The 24,020-nt window shown below is 42.8% G+C and overlaps 2 protein-coding genes across 3 annotated transcripts in view; one reads left to right on the forward strand and one right to left on the reverse strand.

The window, feature by feature from the left end:
* Window positions 1-285: 285 nt before the first annotated feature.
* On the reverse strand, window positions 286-17,189 carry ubald1a (UBA-like domain containing 1a). The gene is made up of 3 exons (XM_086000455.1): window positions 16,783-17,189; window positions 16,592-16,651; window positions 286-1,824 (listed from the first exon to the last, which is right to left on the reverse strand). Exons 1-3 carry the CDS (start codon window positions 16,900-16,902, stop codon window positions 1,534-1,536), a joined length of 471 nt encoding a protein of 156 aa, XP_085856581.1. The 5' UTR covers window positions 16,903-17,189; the 3' UTR covers window positions 286-1,533.
* A 366-nt stretch (window positions 17,190-17,555) lies between these two features.
* Window positions 17,556-24,020, forward strand: part of LOC147110459 (E3 ubiquitin-protein ligase MGRN1-like) — a 152,806-nt gene continuing 146,341 nt past the window's right edge. The window contains exon 1 of one of the 2 annotated variants that reach the window (XM_086000452.1): window positions 17,556-17,660. Coding sequence is in view for 1 of the 2 variants with exons in the window: in XM_086000449.1 (XP_085856575.1) it covers window positions 17,963-17,984 (22 nt within the window). In the remaining variant the exon portion in view is untranslated. Of the gene's footprint in view, window positions 17,661-17,683; window positions 17,985-24,020 lie in introns of those variants that run through there. The other variant, XM_086000449.1, reaches the window with a different exon arrangement.

A 24,020-nucleotide genomic window follows, 5' to 3' on the forward strand; every position in this document is an offset into this window, starting at 1 on the left:
TAAAAATAACTTAAAATAGTCAACTTGCAGCACAAACAAACTGCCCAATCATCCTCAATGGCTTACAAAAAAAAGTCACTGCCTTTGGACTACACGAGCCACATACCCTTTGGGCTTGTGAGTTCTGCTCCAACATGACTATTTTTCAGCCTGCCAATCACGAGGTATCCTCTTTGTAAACTTAACAGAACCAGTTGCTTCAGAAGGGATGAGAGAAGCCCATTGAAAAATCTATATGATGCTTAAAACTGAGTATAATCAAACTATTGAATCTTCAGATACACATAGTTTCAATTCATATTTTATTGTGCTTCAGAATTTTATTTTTTTTAAACTGATGGCATACTTACCATCTGCTAAGGTTAAATATAAGATCAGTACAGGAGGAGTACCATTAGTACATACAATATTTATTTAGCAACACAAAGATAAGTTAATTATTTATCAGGTACTCCACAAATATTGTGGAACAGTATCATTAAAAAAAATACATATCAATCTATTCAGAACAAGCAATCCTTAAGAAGCATGAAATCTCCATTTAGAAGTAAAGGAAACAATTTGTGCAAAGATTTGTTTCGTCAACTTGGGTTTCTTTTGACCATAAACATTCCAGAATTAGGGACATGGACAGCATTGAAGGACAGTAATGAAAGAGGAAGTGATAAAATAGATAAAACAATTCTAGAAATAATTGGTACTCCCTGTCTGTGCATAACGTAGTACAAAAAAATTATATAGTCCAAGTTTGACAAAAAAAAGACAAACCTGTATTCATTGCAACTGTTGCTAAAGTGAATTTAAATTCTATCACACGGTTGTTAAGAGTAGCAAAACACATTTTTTTTTTTTTTTAAACTTAGTTTTCTCAAGGTTTACATTTTAATGTACAGTATCATGCAATGGCACTTTTTTTTTTATAAAACATTAAAACCTTACTGTAGTAGTCTGTCTGCAGTCAGTACACTATTGACAGCTATCCTAGCTCTCCCTTCCCCCAAAAAAACCTCATTCACAAACCAAATACAAAGATAAACAATGATTCGAAAACCTAATTTGCAATCCCTGTATTAAAGTTTATTATTTGTTTTAATTGTCCGTTGTTGCAACTCCGTACACTCCCACCCTGTAATTCATTAGACAACTGCCACAATTTTACTGCAAAAATGTAACGGAGTAATCTTTAAAAACCATTAGTGATCTTCATGGTTGTCTCTGATATAGCAGCTAATCACTGATAGGTTCCTTTTGAAGGGTCAACGATCAAAAACAAGTTTCTCAAAGTTAACAATTCCATTTTGAAGTCAGGTTGATGGTCTTGAAAGTCTTTTAATTGTGTCACACACATGCAAACTCCAGAAACAAGGCTTCGTTTTGATAATTGCTGGACCCATAATTCTTCTGCTATGAAGTTGAATCTTCCCTATTGTATTCCTTCAGTTCAGATTAGCTGCAGCACAATACAACAGAAACTATTTCATATTGACCCATGCAAGATTTTTCCCGTTTCATCTACAAAGCCTTAACCAGGCCTCATCTCTCAGCCTCCATGGCAACATTAACCTTCTGTTCTGAGGTGGTTTGTTGGGACACTGCTGCTGGCCAGCCAGTATGTGGAGTTGGTGCTGCTGGAGTCCACATGCCCTGCTGGTTTGGAGGAGACATGGGCCAGCCTGAGTTGAAGTTTACAGGAGGAGGAGACGTTGCCATTGAGGCAATTGGGCTGCTACTGTTGAAGCTTTCTGAAGCTTTCAGCCTCGAGAACATTGTAAGTGCATCTGGAAAATTAGGAGGCGTTGCAGGTGTGTTAGCTGGAGTGCACATCTGTAAAAATATAAAAACAAAGTCAACATACATCTCAACTAATAAGACAGCAGTATTGGATTGGATCATAGCTTAGTTTAGGTAGAATAAGCTAAAATCATCACACAATAAAGTCACTTGAAAAGCACGGTCAGTTTTTGTCCAAGTCCAGCTGTGAAAGGTTTAGTTACAATGAAGTATTTCTGGGCAGCAATTGCTTGGTTCAGGGATTCCTGCTAAAAGTAGGAAAAGGGAAAGCAAACCAGGAAGAAAGTCCATGTCTATTGTTAATGCCTACTGTACACAACTTAGGAAAGCCATGTCTGAAACCAGGTGGTTTATAATCAACATAGGAGCAGCTGGACAGAAACAAATTAGCTATAGCTACAAGCGCTCCCAATTAAAGTATTATTGAATAGTGAGACAGGATGACTACTGAAATAACTTGGCTGAAATTTAAGAGATAAATAGAACTTGTCAAACCACTTTGCTGTAATGTGCATGGCACCTCCACTATGGAACAACATTTATAATGTCCTCCTGAATTAGCATGCATAAAATGGGACAATGACCAGAAAGTAGGGAGAGGGTGGGTGGCTCAACTGTGTGAGTAACACTGTCCCAGAAGTGAAATAGTTGCATCCAAAAACTTCCAAATTTGCTTTGTTACCTTTCACTGGTTAACACTTCCACCTATCCAAAGAGTACTTCATATTGGCCCAGAACTTGGTGTCGGGAGCTTGCCGCGGGTGCAAGCCCCCAATCTGCACTCACCCTGCGCGCTGACATCTGAAGCCCGGGCCTGCTTGCATTTCCTGTCCCTGGCCCGGTTCAGATGTCAGCGCGCAGTGCTTACCTGATCCAGCGGCGTAGTTAGTGCGATGTGCCGGCTGGGATCAGGTGAGCACTGTACAACCAATCAGGGGAGGGGAAGGTTCATTCATGAGTTTGAGTGTAAGAACTGTCAAACTCATGAAAACTACGGGGGCCCAAAACACTATTTAAACTTTAAATAAAAATTTAAAAAACATCCCAATCATTAAAGTATAAATAAGTTTAAAAAAATTTAAACAATTTTGAAAAAAATAAATTTTTAATAAAAAAGGGTCTAAAACTAAACTTACCTTATTGTAGATTCTTTAAAATAATAAACCTGTGGGGAAAAAAAATTCTAAATTGCACTAAAACACCACTTACCTGTAAAAATAAATACTTACGTGTGCTTTTTACACATGCGCAAATCCCCCAAAACAGAGGAAATCCAAGACGCACGCGCTGCCCCCTACAGCGCACGCGCTAGCCTCTTCAACTCTTGGGTTAGAGGAGAGGAAATGCCGGTTTTCAGCGCATGCTGAAAACCGGCATTTCCTCCGGCCAGACGCGCGAGTACCCCTTCCGTACTCACGCGTTTGGGGAGGAATTACTACTATACACCAAAATGTCACTTTTACTTATTAGCAGTGATCTAGACTGTGTTTAAGAATGGTTGCCTATGACTCAGTAAGAAAAGAATTGCTTACTAAAACAAGAATAGACCAGTATTATTTTTCTTTTAAAAAGGCGAGAAATGTATATGCAAGTGAACTACAATGGATACCAATGTAAAAAGTAAATCGTTTTAAATTCCAACGGTTAGTTTTGTATTTGGACTAGTTTTCAAAAATATACAAGAGACTGCGCAAGAAGCATTTTAGAAAGCTTGATAGTAATGAATTTTCATAAAATATTTAGCTACGTAGGTACAAGGCTCAGTGGGTGAATGCATCACCTGGAGGTGTACTAAACAACACAGACCAGGAAGGTTTGATCCCCGGTGTGTGGCAACTGCTTGGGGGGAATGAGTGAAAAAAGGAAGCTTGGGAATAGCTTACCAGGGTTTCTAATTCAGATTACTATCCAGACACCCCTAGTGGAACGTGTGCTTCAGGTGATTTCTCCTCCAAATACTCTCCCGACACTCATGGTCTAAATTCTTGCATGAATTACATAGAAATTACAACACAAACAGGCCATTTGGCCCAACCAGTTGGTGTTTATTCTCCACACAAACTGTAGTCCTAATCCCCATTTCCATATCCCTTTCCTTCAACCACCTATCCCTAAAAGTTGATAAGGTCTCTGCTTCAATCAGTAACTTCAGTAGTGCATTCAAACCTGCTGTGTAAATGGTCACTTGGGATGGTACTGATTGATGCCCGTGGAACTGTACCCAAATATGCGTGTCACCAACTTCAGGAGCATTTTCTAATTGCAGACAGAAAATTGGGGGTAGGGAAGGAGGGGAAAGTGCTGTTTACACAGATTACTTTGAAGTGAATGCAGAATATACACCATGCAAATTTCACGGCAGTGTTATTCCATTACCCCTGATAATTCTACTCCCTGATGAAACTTTTGCTATGGAAATTTCTCTTCACGGTAAACATTTTATTTTGCAATATATACTACGTATCATAAAGATTTACACCTGGGATTTATGTTCATTAACAAGAGTGCTAAAGATTGCTCGTGACAAATCACAGGACTGCCCTCAAGTTTTCAGCTAATAAAAATTTGAAAAAAGCCATTTTAATATCAAAATAAATTGCTCTGCTTTAAATACATTGTTAACTATTGACTAATTTTGTAGTAGTTCAATAGTTTACTGCTCATTCCCAGGTTAGATAGGAAGACCTGGGCTGACTAAAGACAATGAATTCACAACTTCCCCAGAGTGATTGTTATCACACTGTCAAGAAAGCACAACATGAAGGGGATGTCCACTAAATGTTCAGTACAAATCTGCAAAGCCAGTCTGCTTGTATAAAAGTTATTTCTTTTATTTTGCTTGTCATTGGAATATAGACACATACTACTGCAATATAAAATGGACATTTGTGACTTTGCCAAACCTTTTGCTTGCCAATCTAGTGAGCTGTGAAATGATTCAATAAGCTTAATGTGGGGTTTGTATTGCCTTTGGGTGCAGGTGATCCAGGACAATTCTGGCTCTGTCCCAGTCCCACCTGGAGCGAGTCTGAAATTTGTGGGAATTAGACTCCTGTGAACAGTCAACTTGTTTTAATCTTTTTTGTGAAAACATATAGTCAGTTACTACCTACATTCAGTGTGGCTAAGTGCTTTGTATAATTTAACTTGCACATTAAAATGCATGGGTAACAACTACCTCCACTGAAGAAGTGAAAGAAAGTGGTATAAATACAGGACAAAGCACATACAATAGATTTTCAGAGGACGCAAAATTGCAGTTGAACTTCAGCAATCTGGACTTTGTATCTAGTAAATTTATAATGACAAGGGTAAAATAAGGATCTTTGTCTAATGACCTAAATAAAGTGAGTTGTGTGTTTGTATATGTTGGCTTAGTCAAAAGCAAGATCACCAAGCTGAAAATAATAGCAAAATACTGCGGATGCTGGAAATCTGAAACAACAACAGAAAATGCTGGAAACACTCAGCAGGCTAGGCAGATCTGATGAAAGGTCCCAGACCCAAAACGTTAACCTGTTTCTCTCTCCACAGATGCTGCCTGGCCTGCTGAGTATTTCCAGCATTTTCTGTTGTTATTTAAGCTGAAAGTAATGTTTATTTTGTTCAATAAGTCGCCTTGAAATACAAATTCAATGTTTTGGCTAAGACGGTTTAATTATTAGAGGCATCAAGGTTTTTGTGTCTCGGCAAAATGCAGATCAGCAAGTGTTATGAAACATTTTGGTGCATAAATTTACAATCCCAACAGATACCTACCAGTTTTGTTTTGTCTGGAAATTTCAAAACCACTTTCCACATCCAGCTGAAGTACAGTACAATATGTTCAGTGCCAAATCTCACACCAGCCCAGTAGGGCAAACATCACACACTAATCTCTTCTTGTTGCTGAGGCAACAACTGGAAAACTGGCTGTTATCTGGACATTGTACCTAGATTTACTTTTTATAGTAGAGTGCACTATTACAAGTCTGTACTGATGAAAGTAAAAGCACAGTGGAAGAGATTTTTTTCTTTGTGCTTTTAATATCAACTTGGAACAGCATTAAAGTTTTAACATACACATACCTTCGTCCCCTCTCCATCCACATTGAAGAATTCTCTAAATTAGATTTTTTGTTCTAGCTCTGAACAAACTGTGTTCCTGCAAATTTCTACATGGATTTAGAATTGCTAAAATGTCATAAAAAGTGCACTATAATCTCAGTAGTTTCTAAAACCTCTACCCACACCCCCCATATTATTGTTAAATTCAGGGTACAGTTTAATGGAAACAATGTCACTTTTAAAAGTTCTGTAGAACTGCAGCTATGGTATCAATTTCCCCCAGTAACATTTGGAGAATAAAAACTGAATGCATTATACACCACCCACCATTCTCAGACTGTCACTCTCTGAATCTCACCCGAATGTGAATGGTGAGACAATGTCGACATTTTTAAAAATGTGCTAATAATTATTTTCCTTTTCTTGTTTTTGCAGGACACAACTTAGCAACCAAATAAATGAAAATGTCACTCAAGAGTAAAGAACTCAGAGCATTTTTTGAATTTTCAATTTTTTTGAATTTATGGGTTCACACGTTGGTTTACAAACGCATTAGCTATGGATGGCCAAGTAGCTCAGCGGGGGTGCACTGGAAGTCTCATTCATACCCATCTGCATTCATGGAATTCATTTCAGCAGTTGCTAGCTAGGTTACTAGGTGGAGTACTTCAATTAGAGAAAGAACTGGTGCAACTAGTTCTATTTTTCAGTCAATGAGGGAGCAACATTGACAGGAGGCGTGAAGAAGTCTGCAATTCACCAAATGAAAAAAAGTGTGGTGACAACAGAGAGCAGCGGGTGCTGTAAACACCAGCCATGTTCTTTAACGGAAATAAGTTTTCAATGTTGCTCTACACTGTAATAACCGTTGAGGACTCACCTCAAATAAGACATTACACTTCATACTATGCATGTTTTTCCCACTACACAACAAAGCCAACAAGTATGAATGAAGTGTGCTGACACTGCTTTTTTCAAAGTGAAAAAAAATGGAACTGAAGTCCAAAAAATGGCAATCAATAGATGCCCTCTCTCTTGCCTCCCTTGCTCTGAAGCAATGACATTTGCTGAAGCATGATTCCATGGGTGCTGGCAGCTCGTTGGTACCTTTCCCACGTGGCCATTTTAACATATGTTGGCCTAGACAATAAGGGCCAAAATTTGCTGGCAAAATAACAGCAAGTTTAATGCGTATACTGTTATTAGTGTGTAAATCGTCCAGCAATGTGTGGTGAGGAAGAGATACGCTGCGAATAACAAATTGGCACAAATTGCTGGAAGCTTTGTGCTGCTCCGTCAGCCTCGCAAGAACGGTAACTCACTGCCAACCCCCCAGTGAAATTCAAGAAATTGCTGCATTAATTACCAATTAAACTCGGCACAGAAAGTTAGGGTTAGTACTGAACAGCGTAAGGACCCTTTTAATGACGAGATTTATGTTTCTACAATACCGCTCAATAGCTCTGGCCCAGAAAGGGAATAATTGAAACTGTGGCGTCTCATTCCTCCAGAAAGCAAATTGTTCAAGAGATTTTTTTAAAAATTGAATTTTCCTTTCTAAAGGGTGAAGGCTAACTAACGGGACATGCCGTAAGATGCCCCGCTCTAGCAAATTTTGGACCAATGTATTGGCTGAGTATTTGATCAGTAGGGGAGCAGGCATCAGAGCCAAGTCTGATCCTGTTCTCATCTGACACCACAAACATTTCCAGCAGGGAGAGTGATCTAGCACAGAAAGCTTTGCTGAGTTTCCCCTCCCCAGTCTGGAGTTACCAATGCCACCTGCAGTGCCATTACTACTGCTCTGAATTAAATGAGCGAATCCAGCAACTTTTGGATTAAACCTGGGACTTTGTTGGTCTGGATGGTTCAGTTACTGACTGCTTCGAATAGCTGAACTGCTGAGAGCACTTTAGGCTTTAACCAAAGTTTTATTTTAAATACAGAGGAGTTCTGAATGGGTGAAGTAAGTTTCAGAAGCACAGAATCAGTTACTTTTATACGTTAGTCCACACTACGAGACCATCAATGTTGACATTGTGGACTGATTAAAAGCATGTCATTATCAGTTAAATGAAGCTATCTTGCATGAAGATTTTAAATTGATCCAATTTTGAAATGCGCCTGTTAATTTTAGTATGCCCCACTGCTATCTCCTATGAAAAGGATGGAAGCACTTTCAAACAAGCAAGCATACAATATATTGGCTGATTAATAAGAAAATCGAGGTGGATTTTCCTACGAGCGGTACGAATAATGCTGGCTGGCTTCAGTCAAGAGCTAGAAAAATGGGCACTGATCACTTCCGCCCAGTCCCTGCTGGAAACTCTCCCATTAAAATTTTCCATTCAGGCTGTATGCTTATGTTATTTACTCCCACCCAAATCTGAATGGGAACCTCATTTTGCACACCTGCCGAATCTCTACATTTGGGTGGAAATATTCCCATGCGCTACTTCTGCCCATTTAGACCAGAGTTTAAAGATAAGCTGCACGATCAAATCATACTTAAAGAAACTCAGGCCTTTCAGATAAATTATTTTGGATGCAATTTTCCTGGTTTTTGAAAGAGCACAGAGGAAATGTTTCTGGTATAACAACAGAAAATGCTGGAAACACTCAGCAGGCCACGCAGCATCCGTGGAGAGAGAAACAGAGTTAACATTTTTAATGTTTCTGGTGACAGACAAGCAGTCGAATCATTGTTTACAGTATCAGAAAAGCTCCTTCCAAAAGTTCAGCAAAACAGGAAGAGGGGATCTGTAAAATGCCTCCCATAATGCAAATACTCATTTCACCTCAAGTTGCACAACTTGAAACTAGAGTCAAGCCCTTTTTGGCAAGTTGTTTTGTTTATCTTCCTACTCGGGTTGCATGAAGAGTCTACTAACTATATTTTATGCTTTACCTGGTGCAAGATGACAGGAGGCATTTGCTGGCATCTTAATCTGCACCTGCAGAAAGAAACTCTAGGCAAAAAAGTATTACCCTACAAATTCTCAGTGCATTTTATCCCAATGCTCCCTCTTGGTGGTGGCGTATGACTTCTGCATCCCACTTCCTAATATTACACTCCTAGATACAGCCCCAGTGGCAGGATTGTTAGGTGGCTGACTGCTGGGCATCAGTAGGAGCCTCGGGGTGGAAGTAGGATTTTACTTCCTTCTGCTGGGTCACAAGATAGCCCTGCAACTCACTCTCCCACATCCACTGTTGCAGCAGTTGCTTTGTCCTGTCTGTTTTCTGCAAAATGCGCTCTCGTTTTAATGGGGCAGGGGCTCAAGTGGCTATATGCATTGTTACCCATAGGCAACCACATCTATCCCTGCTGCTAGGCATTCACTTTAGCACAGTGATCTGAATTGAAGCAGGCCAATAGTAAAAAAAACCTGCGCAATAGTTTGCCATCAGGTCCTCAGCATGTTGAACCCAGACAAGCAGACTGTTGTAGGCTGAGACCAAAATTAATCTGACTGGATTTAGGACATCTATCACTGGGGGGGGTGGGGAACTCTGCTGCAAAAGGCCCAAGAGTCACCATATTCTTCATGGCGAACTGAGGTGCTACGAAGCCTTTGTGAGCAACTGAGACTAGTGAATTCCTCCACACTCAACATCAATTCTTGCAGGGTGCTAGGTATTCCTATAAATGGATGAATAAAACATTAGCGCCCAGACAAGTATCCTTATAAATACAGGCACCGCAAAGTCTCAATCACAGGACTTTGCAGCAGGGGAAAGATGCAACCTGACCTGTTCTTGTCCTTCCCATTCATTCTCCGTGCTCCCTCCTGAAACTTACTACCTAAACTCCCAGGGTAAATGTGCCTGTGCTGGTGCTTGCACCATTAATGAGTAATGCAGGGTGCTCGGAGGTGCTGGCTTCTTCTGCAGCACTGGGACCTAGCATTGTTTCTTGTGTGACACCTATTGAAAAGGAAGAGGAGCATAGATTACAATGCTGGCTGCATGACATCCCTTCATACATTGCCTACCTGAGAATAAAACAGGCTACATGGTATTCAGCTCAAGTATACGCCTCGGGGACAGTGCATAAGTGAGCAGGATTAGAAAAAAAAACCATGAGGAGGATGGCACTAGCCCCGAGATTGAGCACATTCTCCAACTTCACCTTCCCACGTTCTCCCAATGCCCTCTGTGCTAATGATTTCCAGGTTGACATCTTTTCAGGAACTTGGGCTTTATATTACAGGCCCTTCCATCCATCTGTCCCTTGAATTAAGCACTGCCTTTTCCTGCAAGCAGAGTTGAGAGATTTAAAGTACTAGGAACACATACAGCAGCATCCAAGTACCCATCCTGGGTACAAGTACATATACATGCATCATGCTGCTAGATTTTATTAGAAGTTTTTTTGGGGTGAAGCTCTGTATGGATGCTAGTATAACAAGAGTATCAGGTATAATTTGCTGTTGCAAACTGTGCCCTGCTGCAGAATGGGCATGCATGTTAAGAAAAGTGCTGTAAACTAGCCTGAGGGGGAAGAAAAACTTGGGACATGCAGACATTGCCCATGTATTTGGTACACGGTCATGGTGGGTATTCTTGCCATGGTTGAATTGCTGTGCTCTCGAAACAACTTCTGTATTTGCAGTTAGGTCCTCTGCATGGTGGAAGCAGCACAATGGGGAGCACCACCTGTACCTTGTTCAGCTTGCCTGTGAGAACAGTGTCAAACAGCGCAATTCTCCTCTATCTCATTGCCGTTTTGTGGGACCTTGTTATCTGTAAATTGTCTGCCATATTTGCCTACATAACAATGCCTATGTTTGAAAAAGTATTGCATTAGCTGTAAAGTGCTCAAGATGTCCTAAGGCTATGTAAATGCAAGTTCCTTCTTTCCATCACATTTCTTTGAATGCCACCTCTATTAAGGCATCAACAAATTGGGGGCGTTTGGATGTGATAATGGAGCAGAGATTACGATTTGTGACACAGTCAAACATTTAGTCATTAAAAACACCATCTCCTTTAAACAGCTGGTGCGGGTTTTAAGTCCCTACAGGAGCACCAGATATCCTACTTCCCCAAATAGTGAGCTCCCAATGACTGATGTAATACATGTGGGGAGCTTGCTGTGAATACATAATTAGGTCCGATCCAGAAAATGTTGTGGGTTCAGGCATTTGCAAAGACTGTTGCAGTGGTTTCCCATTCAGCCTGCAAATGGCGTACACAACCTATGCTTTTATCACTTGAATGCTCTGATTATTTATAATGTTACAGGCTTTCAGGTCTATTCTATACTTAGTACAAAACAAAGTCAGTAGGTACACCAAAACCCCTGGGACAGCTTCCTACATACACATACAGCAAGCCATTATTTTTACAATATCGTATCATACTGAATTTCCCACTGTTTCCGTTATTTCACTTTCATAAGTAACTTACATTAAATACCACAGGCCTTTCCTTTTGGTTTAGGATGTGAAGTTTACAACAGCACGTCACATGACTTGTATGACACTCTTGAATAATCTTTGCAAGACTCTCTCACATTCCCAGCCGCCCCCTGCTTTCCCCCTCACGTGCTACCTTGTCTCTGGATTTTTTCTGCCCTAGATACTTCCGTTGTTTCCAGAGATATGTCCTGCTCACTTTTGCCCCCTTTATCTTCCTTGTTACTGGCGTCTCCCCACTGCTCTCCATTCTGTTTTCAGCCCTCTATTTTGCCTTTTTCTCCAATGTGAAGCAGAATTAATAAATCATAAAATTTCCAACTTAAACACTAACAGTACAAAAGGCATCACCTCCACAATGAAGGATACCACAAGGATCTTTGAAACTACTAAATATACATCCTCATTAATAAAAACAAACATACCTTGACCTGTGGTATAAACAAAAACAAACAGAACATTGGTAGATTATGGAAAATAAATCATTCATGGTATGGTCAATTTGGTTCATTTGAGCCTGTATCATTGGAGTTACGCACCCCGACACCATTCAATGCTCTATTCTCTGGAATTCACCCAATGTATTTCCTCTACCAACTAGTTTGGTGATCCTGTTCATTTAAAATGTGCGCCATCACTCTAGTAGGACACAAAATCTGACACAAAAAATACTTTTATAAAACAAAGAGACAGCGTAATATTGCAATTATTATGCTATCCAACATTACACATCCATTATGTACTACTTTAAACTGTAAGCCATCTTTATATACAATAGTAAAAACGTTCCCTCAACAGGCCTGGTCCCTATTGCTACAAAAAGAACAAGTATGCCCTTGTACCCATTTACCATCACAACATCGCAGATTACTGAATAATTGTTACCAAAACAATACAAAGAATTCATGGTAGCTAATGAACCAACCCCTGACTTACAATGCCATTTTGACTCCGGGATAACTCAAGTATCCTGTCCTCTTCAATCATGCTACTATTTTTTACAAGTGTCCTCCACCCCTCACCCCCCAAAAAACACACAAATAGGATCATGTAAAAATGTTACAATAGTTTTACAACAGGATTTAAAAGTAGTCCATATTGCTTCATATCATTCATACTTGATTGCTTTTCCTGTACAATGTGCATCTAAAGCAAACTTAATTATTGTCACAAAACACAGATTTGGTGCAAGCAGATGCATAGACAAATGCATTCTCTTAACATAATAAAATTAAATCATGTTTCTACTCACTAAGTCACTGTAAAAAAGAACAGAATATTTCTGTTTTTCCATTAAGAACTACTTCACTGTCTCAGCTACCCACAGGATAAACTTGATAAAATGAGATTTGGAGAATCCAGATTAAATCCACAGTCTGCGTGGAGTTCACACAGAAACACACAGTGCAGATAGAGGCCATTTCGGCCCATCGAGCCTGCACCGACACATGTCCCACCCGATCCCCGTAACCCCTACATATCCCACCCTATCCCCGTGATCTCGGACAGGGCAGCGATAGGGGCACCACAATCAGCCTCAGTGCCCCGGGAGAAAAAAATAATTTTTTGTCGACATTGTGTGAGGATAGGGTCTGGCTTGACTGCTGTACCCCCAATAGTCAAGTATTTAATGGACATTCACTCTCAAATGTTCACATGCAAGACTGGTTACTTGACCCAGATACCACAAAAATGTTGAGTGCTCACTCGATTGTACACTAGCAAGGAGTCAATGCCTTCAGAAGAGCAATAGAAGAAAATAGATAATGGGGAAGAAAAAAAACCTATTAATTAAAAATAAATAAATAAACCTCATCTCAACAGCACCATATAATGCAGAAGTCACTTAAGTTAACTGCAGACCCCAAATATACAATTGGGGGTGTAATACATCAGCAGTTTCAGCTCAAGATTTTTTTCCCCACATGGTCCAGTGAAGCATTGAAACTTTAATTACAAAAGGTATGTGGGGAAAAGGGAGCATACAAAAAAAACTGAAGCACAAGAAATGTGCAACAGCCAAAGCTGAATTTTCAACACGAGTCCTGAAGAATTGAACACACACTGGAGCGTCATTAAAACAAATCCTCAACTGTACATATTGTTATCCTGTTAATACCTCATATTAATGCAGTTTTGGCCCAAACAGTAGAACAAAGTTATAAATTTGAAGAGGCAATATAACTCATATCTTTAGTTTTATTTCTCAGCTAAACAATTTCCCTGTCATACAATTTGTTTCTCTTTTGGATGTTAAGTTCTAAATAAAAGGGACAAGAGGTAAAACCAAAAATGAAATGATAGACAAGTGACTCTTGATTAGGATAAATGATATTTCACATTCATTCACACTTTGAGAAATGTTAGTTCATTAAAAAAAATTATTTACTGTATAAAAATTATATACGCTTTTCCGTTCACCTTCTAAACTGTTTTTTTCTTACTACAATATTTACATTAAAAAATTATCAGCAAAAACCAAACATCTGTTTTTTTGTAAATAACACAGTCCTTTGTATCTAGAAAATGTCTTCATAATCATTATTTGTTTATAGTAACAGTTCCTACTTTAATGTACTCTTTTTCCATAATTTCAATGATATATTTTTATGTCAATGAAAAGCAGCTGACGCCAATGTAACATTAAGCATGCGTTTTGCTTTGTTCACAGCAAGAAATCTGAATGGTGATCACATCATTTCTTTCATTTTGTCAGCCTTGCAGTTAATCCATTAATGTCTAATTTCCAGTCATCTCAGCCTGGTCTGGCTGAGGTTGCTTGAGGTTTGGCTATATCTGATGCAATTGAAATGGCAGGTCACATCTGGTTCTCGAATAAGCACGGATATCACTTCCAGATCTCAGGCCTCTATTCATAGAAATCAAGAGTTTTCCATAACCAAGCCCCAAAGAAGGAGGCCAAAATTCAAACACTTCTCTGCATTCGACAGAAAATGCAAGTCCTGGACAATCTCCCAATCACAGGAAGTCTTTAATTTTACCTACCTCCTTAAAGCTCTTGGTTAACAACCATCACATTTTAAGATTGCACTTTACTTGAAGTCAAACTGCAACAGCATCAATTTGTAATGCTTTTTGATCATTTGCATATGAAATTGTTTTATTGAAAGTAATAACTACACCATAAAGCATTATACTTACAACTAGCATTCACATACTATAAAGCACACAAAATGAAAGAAATGGCATCATTTATGTAATTTTCTTACTTCTTTGAAAAGTGAATAGCTAAAATCACAAAGTAATTTAGCAATGAAATCAATGTCCTTTTACTCCAAGTCTAACAATATTGATATTCTAGAGGCAAACGTTATCAACACCTTTAGAACTGCTGTTTCATAAGGAATCCATTTTAGTTCAACTTCCTGACAAATGGGAAATGCCTGTGTTTACATGGAGGACTGTGTTTGAGGGAATTGTCACATGGGGGATGGGAGGAAAAACTGCTGGCAAGAAATAAACATGGCATCACAACACATGCTGAGACTAGGGGGAAATTAAACTTGGCAGTTTCATCATACACCAGTTTTTCAATTGCATCTTTTCATGCGGCAACAAATCACTTAAAATCCTTAATACAAAATCATGTTGTTGCTTTCTTATTTTCTCTGACAACAGCTTTGTGCATATTTACTGGTGTTCTTTTGTAAGCTGAGAGTGATGATTCTAGGGGAATGAGGGCACTACACATTATTTTAGTAGCCCCATTTGTAGATTGTGCAAGGAATAAAATTCATGAGATCATTTCTTTCTAAGATTTTATAGATTATATAAAAGCGTTTTAAAAGAAAAAAAAGACAATAAATTTGCCAACATTTTACTAAAACTGTTAAGACATTGAATTTCCACTTCCTGGAGATCTTGTACAAACCAGCAAGTGTGAATGAACAATTTGGAAATAAAGCAAATTGTACTTTGGCCTGGAACAAAAACAAGTTTTGCTCAACATTTACTCATTTTCTGCACAAGCTTAAAATAAATGAGATTCTTGTGAGACAATGATGTTCACAATTTTTAAATAGTTAGCCATTGAAAAGATGTACCGTCCCCCACCCCCCCTCCAAAAAAACTCTGTCTCGGTACATTCCTGACTTTCAAAATATACCAGTAAGTAGTTATCCCTTCTCATCTAAAATGCATTCACAAAACTAAAGAGAATGTCAAGAACTTTTAACTGGTGTGTAGATTAATACTATATATTAACACAGATAAGGAAAGTTTCCCACATGTTTGTGTATAACCAAATTTTGTGTTAGATTAAAAATGGCTGCCCCATAATCTTCGACTTTCTAAATATAATCTACATCTTTATAAAACCAACCTCTTAATACTACTTTCATTTATAAACATGTTTGATGGTACAAATATCAAAAGTATTTTATTGCACAACCACAGAATCAGGTCACATTTTACGAAAATGAAAGTTATGTATGCACATATAGGTAGAGCACACATTTCGAAATACTCACTAGGCTATCAACTGACATCTAATACGTTAGGCACAAGATTAGGCCAAACATACCAACCATTCACATACCACACCGTCCCTTTCAAAAAAAAAAGCACGAAAGGGCGGTGTTGACCACACATGAAGTAGGTACTGCAACTATTTTAAAAATATTTATTTGTGGGGCACATCGCAAACTAAAAGCTTGCTAACAAAAAAGTGGGGGAAGCAGCACCGACAAAACATTTCTAATATTAAATTATAGTGGTCTTAATGGGCTTTAACGTGGCGAGCGGAAACCACAACATTGCGATCACAACATACACGATGACAAACTCTTCACAGCGAACACGTTTATCGCCGATCGCAGCTTTCCTTTTGGGAGAGGGGGGGCGGGGGGGAAGTCAGGAAAACGTTTAAGTTATTCGAACTGGAAAGAATGCGCATTTTAATAATAAAGCAAGCAGAAGAATAAAAAAACATTATAAAAAAATAGAGGGACATTTTCTTCCAAATCCACCCCTCTCCGAAACACATTGCCGCCCACCTATTAAGTGACGAAGATAATGCGGGGTGAGTTAATCTAATGAAATCGAGCCGGGGTTGCCGGGCAAGTGACTGGAGTCGGACATGATGAGTCGGGCAGTCGCCGGGTTTGTGTTTATTATTTTTTTCCTCCTCTAGCTGCCAGATCCCAACATGGCGGCACTGACTGACCGACCGGAGGGGGGAGGAGAGAGGGATAGAGAGAGAGAGGCAGAGGCTCCAAATGCCGGCCGCAGCCAGACTCTCCCCAGCGCCTGGGACCCCCCTCCTCCTCCTCTCCCCTTCCCACACCGCCGCCCCACGCACTGCCAACACTTACCATCTGATGGTGATGATTGTACGGCACGTTGGCTTCTTGGAAAAAGGCGCTCAGGGCCGTCTAGAGGAAAGCAACGAGAGAGAGCGTGAAAAAAAAACGGTCACTTTTGATCGCACAATTTTCCGTGGAAATATTTCGAAAATAAAGCGCTGAGTTTTATAATTCTCACACACACACACACACTGCCTTACCTCGAATTGCCAGTGCGCCGCTTGCAAGAGCTGCTTGGCCTGATCCGCCGCACATCCTGCGGTCAGAACGAACTGATTTATCATAACTTGGTGTTTAAGCTCGTCCATATTAACCGACATCGTTATACCGACCGGCGAGAGGAAGAGACTTTCTTTTCTTTTTAACCCCCCCACCCCAAAACACCTCCTAATGGTGATGCGTATGTATAAATATATATATATTTTTTTTCATCAAGAAATAAAGTAAAGAACTTTTTTTTCTCTCTCTCTCTTCTGCCCGGGGCTTATGAGCTTTTCTGTTGTTGTTGTTTTTCCTCGCAAGCCCCCTCTTACACTAACGTGCTCCGAGACACCATCGGCTCCCAACACGAATACAAATATTTACGTAGCGCTCAGACCTCCCAGGCCCCGCCCCTTCCCCCCTTTGCTTGAATGGCAGGTGACGTCACGGGCGGCCCGCCCCTCCCTGTTGATCGACTGGTGACGTCACCCGCACCGTCGCTCGCGCCCCTAACGAACTCAAGGGCGCGCTGGGAGGTCAGCTTCCACTCTCTTTAAAATTTCAAATAACTAAAAGCGTTATTTACCACCCCCCCCCCCCCGCTAAATTTTGTTGTGATGTTTTTTTGCTCTTGAATGATATAGAAGCTGCTTTTTTAATTCTCCATTCACATTTCCTTTTTTAAAAAAAAAGTAATATCAACATATGATGACGTTCCCTCGAGGACACTGCGCATGCTCGAGAGCCACAGGCTGGCGGTTTTAAGTTTTTTTTTGCCCCCTCCCCCCTTTCCCGGGAAGAAGCAGACTTAGATGACTTATTCGGTGGACATTCGTGTGTTTTCGGGGCACAGTGACAAGGCCCCCGAAACGGTTATGTAAAGTTCTATTAGTTACAGTTTATTTGTCTATTTTTGATTGGTCCTATCAAAAGAGGGACAAGGCCCCCGAAGTGCGGCGATGCTGCTGTTTTAATGACACAATTCGGCCAGTTAGCTGGGAGGGGGAGGGTGACCAACTAAAATTAAATCTGTGGGATCACTCCGGCTCCCGGCATTCCCCTCGCCTCTTGCGGCATTCCCCAAGCAGAAGGCGGATGACGTGCTGATGATTGGCAGAAAGGCGCGGCCAATGGCAAGCTGACTTGTGTTAGTATCTGACCATAAAAGGCAGCCTTAGAATGTTGGGCTTCACCGAAAAAGGTAAACACTGAGGCTGCACCAATGAGGATCGCGTGGGGGCCGGTCTGTCTGGCCTGACGCGCGGCACCGTGTTATTTTTATCAAAGGCAGCAGGCACATGACCCGATGCATGCGGTTAATGTGTAGGCTGGATATTGACTGCAAGTTAGGGAGTGGTACAGTAACGTACATGCGTTGTTGTAATTGGACTGATTTTTGTGCATCGTTCTGTTAAGTCAATGTGGTGAAAGCTTAATCAGATTCATAAAAACATTTTTTGTAAAAGTCCCTTCATTTTATACTCCTCTTCCACACGAATGTTGTAAACAGAAGCGTGTATGCTTTTGCGACCTCAGGATATGAACTCCTGCTGCTTTTGATCATACCGGTGAGCTCATTTGTTTTACACCACGCTGCAGGGACTGAATGAGCTCAGTTTCAAACTTCTCTGAATATAATTCCTTTGACCTTACTCTCTATCCTATTCCGAGCCCTCTACAGTAGGAGCATAGTTGTATTGGAATTGGAAAAATATACCCGCTGGTATTTTCATTTTGAATTGCATTGACACTTGTTTTTAAATAGCCGTGATTGGAACACATACATCTTGGAACTGCAGGAATTTGACGAGAATGCGTAACCTAGAGATCTGTTAACTAATTCCCCTGTCAATGGAGAATACCAACTGCCCATTTATAGCACTGTACACTGGCATTGCAACTCCAAAAGGGAAGGACAGCAGGCCAGAATTGCTTGGGGGGAAAACAGTCAAATATAAAATCTTAGAAATCACCTGGAAACCATCCAAAGCAATGTATAAATGCACATGAATTTGGCCTTCAACCCAAGCACATTGTTACATTTGAAAGATAATTTTCTTTCAATACCATGTGAATGTAAAATAAAACAAAAATGCAGCAGATTTTCTTTAAAATACAGGAGAAATTGAAACAAAGTAGATTCCACATTGATTTTAAGAGTTAAGTGTGAAACCATTAGGAAAAATGTAAAAACAATAAGGTGGCACATCACACGTAATTACTTACCTGAAAAAGGAACATGTGATCTGCACTTTGGCATCTTGCAAAATATGCTGAGAAGTGCACAAGAATGGCCAGAACAATTCACCCTCCTTTAATGGCCAAATATGTTGTAGTTATGCAGATACAAGTTGGTTCTCTTGATGTGATTGTTATTTTTTACTTGTACATGCGTAGGGCACAGCAGACCTGCAAAATCTCATAGACTTTGAAATTACATTGTGTGAATATTAGCATATGAATGCTGAATGCTGTAAATCATCGAATGCCTCTTCTAAACTAGAGCACAAAGAAACTCCACACAAATCCATTACTTTTGTGTGTTATTATTTGTACTATATAATTTAAGGTCAGACATTTTTTGAGTCTCATAGATTTTGATGGTCTCATAAACACAGAAGAAAAATTCCTGATCTATGTTTTTTTGCATGTTATAAATTTTAATTTTCAGCCATATTACTACCATCAGTCATGTTGTTCTTGAAATAATAAAACAGTATTATTACAGATGGCTGTGGTTCTTGTTGCTCCTTCTTTGCGCTATCTGGACCTGGTCTTTTGGAGAGTTATCTCAATAACTCTTGAGGAAGAGAGTCAGACCTGTTGAAAAGTGTGTAAATTCAGTCCTTAAATAATCAACGTATGATATATGTGTACTTTTTGATGAAGAGGTTGTGGTAAACCACTTTTATCGTTCACTATCGTTACACTATGGTTATCACTGTTATATCGTTACACTATGGTTATCACTGTTTACACTGTTGTATCACTACACGAGGTCGCCTCTTGTCACGCTGTTATACCTGGGCTGACCACTGCTGACTCCGCCCATGGCTCCACCTACTTGCCCAGGTATAAAGGTGGTCGACTGGCTGGTATTCCTCCTTGTTGGATCCGATCACCCACGAGGGTGGGCTCTGTTATTTAGCCAATAAAAACCTATAGTTACTGTCTTAACTCGTCGCTTTTCATTGGATGAATTGATAGGTATATCAATTTTATTGGCTAAATTTTGAAATGTCTTTAACGGAGCAGCCAAACGACCAGTCAGACGCCCAGCTACAACAGCCACAGCAGCCGGCCTGGCTGCGAGCCCTCCGACCGCCGTACCTGGATCTAAACCCACAGGCAGCAAACTCAGCCCTCGACTTCAAACACTGGCTGAGCTGTTTCGAATCCTACCTGGGAGAATCCGGCGTGCCTCAGAGATCCAAACTAAGAGTTCTGACCGCCCAAGTGAGCCCTAAAGTATTTGCACTCATCCAGGACCTTACTACATACGAGGCTGCCCTCAACCTGCTGAAAGAGCAGTACCGGAGCCCGGTAAATTCTATGTATGCCAGACATCTCCTAAGATCCCGCCCGCAACAGCCAGGAGAGTCTGTAGATGAATTTTTACGGGCGCTACAAACACTCGGCAGGGACTGTGACTTTAAAGCTGTAACGGCTGCAGAAAATACTGAAGGGAATATCCGTGATGCCTTCGTGAAAAGCCTTCGGTCCGACTACTCACGGCAAAGACTGCTCGAATCAAAGGACCTCGACCTGAACACAGCTGCAGCCCTCGCTCGCTCTCTGGAAGTGGCCCATCGGGACCTCGAGGCGTATTCCAGGTACTGTGCTGCGCGACCCTGGGACTCGGGCCCGACCCCGACCGCAATACCCCTCGCACCGCCGCCTCTGGGACCTACCTCAGCGTCGGCGTCCCGGACCCGATCGGGACCGCCACCCCCGGTACCGGCTGCGACATCGGAGCCCCGCGATCGGGCCGCCGGCTGCTTTTTCTGTGGCCAGGCGAAACACCCGAGGGCGCGCTGCCCTGCAAGAAACGCGACCTGCTCCGACTGCCACAAGAAAGGCCACTTCGCGAAGGCCTGCAGGGGGAAAGCCACAGACGCCAGCAGTGCCTCATGCGAGTTGTGGGGGCGGCCATCTTTCATCAAGGCCACAGATGCCAGTATCCCCTCGTGTGAGTCGTGGGGGCGGCCATCTTTGATCAAGGCCACCGACACCGGCAGTGCCTCATGTGAGTTGTGGGGGCGGCCATCTTCTCCGCCATTTTATGCAACGTCGTGGGCACCGCCATTTTGTTCACCACACTCGACCTCCACCTTGTCTCCAGACCCGACCACAGCCTCACCCGCAGACTACAGCAGCTCGCTCAGCCATACACTAGCCTCCGTCACACTGGACCAAGTTCGCCCGCATCACCTGTCCAAGTCCATGATGGACATCAAAGTAAACGGCCACGCCACGACCTGCCTGTTCGACAGCGGAAGCACGGAGAGTTTCATCCATCCAGACACGGTGAGCCACTACTCCCTCACTGTCCAGCCAACGCGCAACCGGATCTCGATGGCGTCGAGGTCCCATTCAACAGACATCAGCGGATACTGTGTTGTGACCCTGTCGGTTAGGGGCACGGAGTATAAAAATTTTAAACTTCTCGACCTGCCCCAACTCTGCGCTGCCGTCCTACTAGGGCTGGATTTCCAATCCCACCTTCAAAGTGTCACTTTGGCATACGGTGGACCCCTCCCCCCACTCACAGTCGACAACCAACAGCCTTTAAACCGCCCACCGCGTACCACCTGCGGCCTATCCACCCTCAGGGTTCCGCCCCCTCCCTGTTCGCCAACCTCACCCGTGACTGTAAACCCGTCGCCACCAAGAGCAGGCGGTACAGCGCCGGGGACAGAGCTTTTATTAGCTCTGAGGTGCAGCGTCTCCTGAAAGAGGGCATCATCGAGAGGAGCAACAGCCCCTGGCGTGCCCAGGTCGTAGTCGTTAAGACCGGCGATAAAAACTGCCTAGTCATCGACTACAGCCAAACCATAAACCGGTACACCCAGCTGGACGCATACCCCCTTCCCCGCATATCTGATATGGTCAATCAGATTGCACAGTACCGAGTATTCTCTACCATCGACCTTAAGTCGGCCTACCACCAACTCCCTATCCGCCCTGAGGACCGCCAGTATACCGCCTTCGAGGCGAATGGCCGCCTCTACCACTTCCTTAGGGTTCCCTTCGGCGTCACCAACGGGGTTTCGGTCTTCCAAAGGGAGATGGACCGGATGGTTGACCAGAACGGGCTGCAAGCCACGTTCCCCTATCTAGATAACGTCACCATCTGCGGCCGCGACCGGCAGGACCATGATGTTAATCTGGAGAGATTCCTCCGTACGGCCCAACGGCTGAACCTCACCTACAATAAGGAGAAATGTGTGTTTAACACCTCGCGCCTTGCCATCCTCGGCTGCGTAGTAGAGAACGGAGTCATCGGCCCCGACCCCGAAAGAATGCGCCCCCTCATGGAGCTTCCCCTCCCCCACTGTCCAAAGGCGCTGAAGAGGACCCTGGGGCTCTTCGCCTACTATGCCCAATGGGTGCCGAATTATGCGGACAAAGCCAGACCCCTCATGAAGTCCGCCTCCTTCCCCCTGACGGCAGAAGCGTGCGCAGCCTTCTCCCTCATTAAGGGAGACATTGCTAAGGCCACAATGCACGCGGTGGATGAGTCTATCCCTTTCCAAGTGGAGAGCGATGCATCTGACTTTGCCCTAGCCGCAACCCTTGACCAGGAGGGGAGACCGGTGGCCTTCTTCTCAAGGACCCTCCAGGGCCCTGAGATCCGACACTCCTCGGTCGAGAAGGAGGCCCAGGCGATCGTGGAGGCTGTATGACGCTGGAGGCATTACCTGGCAGGCAAACGATTTACCCTCCTCACTGACCAGCGTTCGGTCGCTTTTATGTTTAATAACAAGCTGAGGGGCAAAATCAAGAACGACAAGATCTTGCGGTGGAGAATCGAGCTCTCCACCTATGATTATGAGATCTTGTACCGGCCTGGTAAACTGAACGAACCCCCAGATGCTCTATCACGGAGTACATGCGCCAACGCACAAATTGATAGACTGCAGACCCTCCACAACGACCTCTGCCACCCCGGAGTCACCAGACTTTACCACTTCATTAAGGCCCGCAACCTGCCCTACTCCATCGAGGAGGTCAGGACCATGACCAGGAACTGCCAAACCTGTGCCGAATGCAAACTGCATTTCTTTAGGCCGGACAGAGCAAGCCTGATCAAGGCCACCCGCCCCTTCGAGCGCTTGAGCATCGATTTTAAGGGGCCCTTCCCGTCCTCTGACCGTAATGTGTACTTCCTCAACATCATTGACGAGTACTCCCGTTTCCCCTTTGCCTTCCCCTGCCCAGACATGACCAGTACCACGGTCATCAAATGCCTGAACGACCTCTTCGCCGTGTTCGGGTTCCCGAACTATATACATAGCGACCGGGGCTCCTTCATGAGCGAAGAACTTCGCCAGTTCCTACTAGCGAGAGGTATTGCTGCAAGCAGGACCACTAGCTACAACCCCCGAGGGAACGGCCAGGTGGAAAGAGAGAACGCGACTGTCTGGAAGGCCGTTCTCTTAGCCTTAAAGTCCAAGGGCCTCCCAACCTCTCGCTGGCAGGAAGTCCTCCCGGCAGCGCTGCATTCCATCCGGTCACTGCTTTGCACTGCCATTAACGCCACCCCCCATGAACGAATGTTTGTTTTCCCCAGGAAGTCGACTACGGGAACCACGCTACCAACTTGGCTGACCTCTCTGGGGCCCGTCTTGCTGCGAAAGCACGCGAGGGCCCATAAAACGGACCCCCTGGTCGAGAGGGTGGACCTCCTGCACGCCAACCCCCAGTACGCCTATGTGGCATACCCAGACGGGCGGGAGGACACAGTCTCCTTACGAGACCTCGCACCCTCGGGCATCCCTGAGACACCACCGTTACCCCCCACCACCCCCCCAAATCCAGCCCAGGTAGACGGCATGCCGGAACCCCACGAGCCTTCGCCGACCACGCAGACACCAGCATTAACATCGGATACTGCATCACCGCCGCCGCTGCTGCGACAATCGGAAAGGCTTACGAGGCCTCCGGACAGACTGACATACCCGAACTGGTAGTACACTTCACCCCGCCGGACTCAAATCTAAACAAGGGGTGAATG

This window comes from Somniosus microcephalus, chromosome 11, assembly GCF_052327205.1.
Source record: "Somniosus microcephalus isolate GS21.2 chromosome 11, FLI_Smic_1.0, whole genome shotgun sequence".
In the NCBI taxonomy this organism is placed as follows: Eukaryota; Metazoa; Chordata; class Chondrichthyes; order Squaliformes; family Somniosidae; genus Somniosus; species Somniosus microcephalus.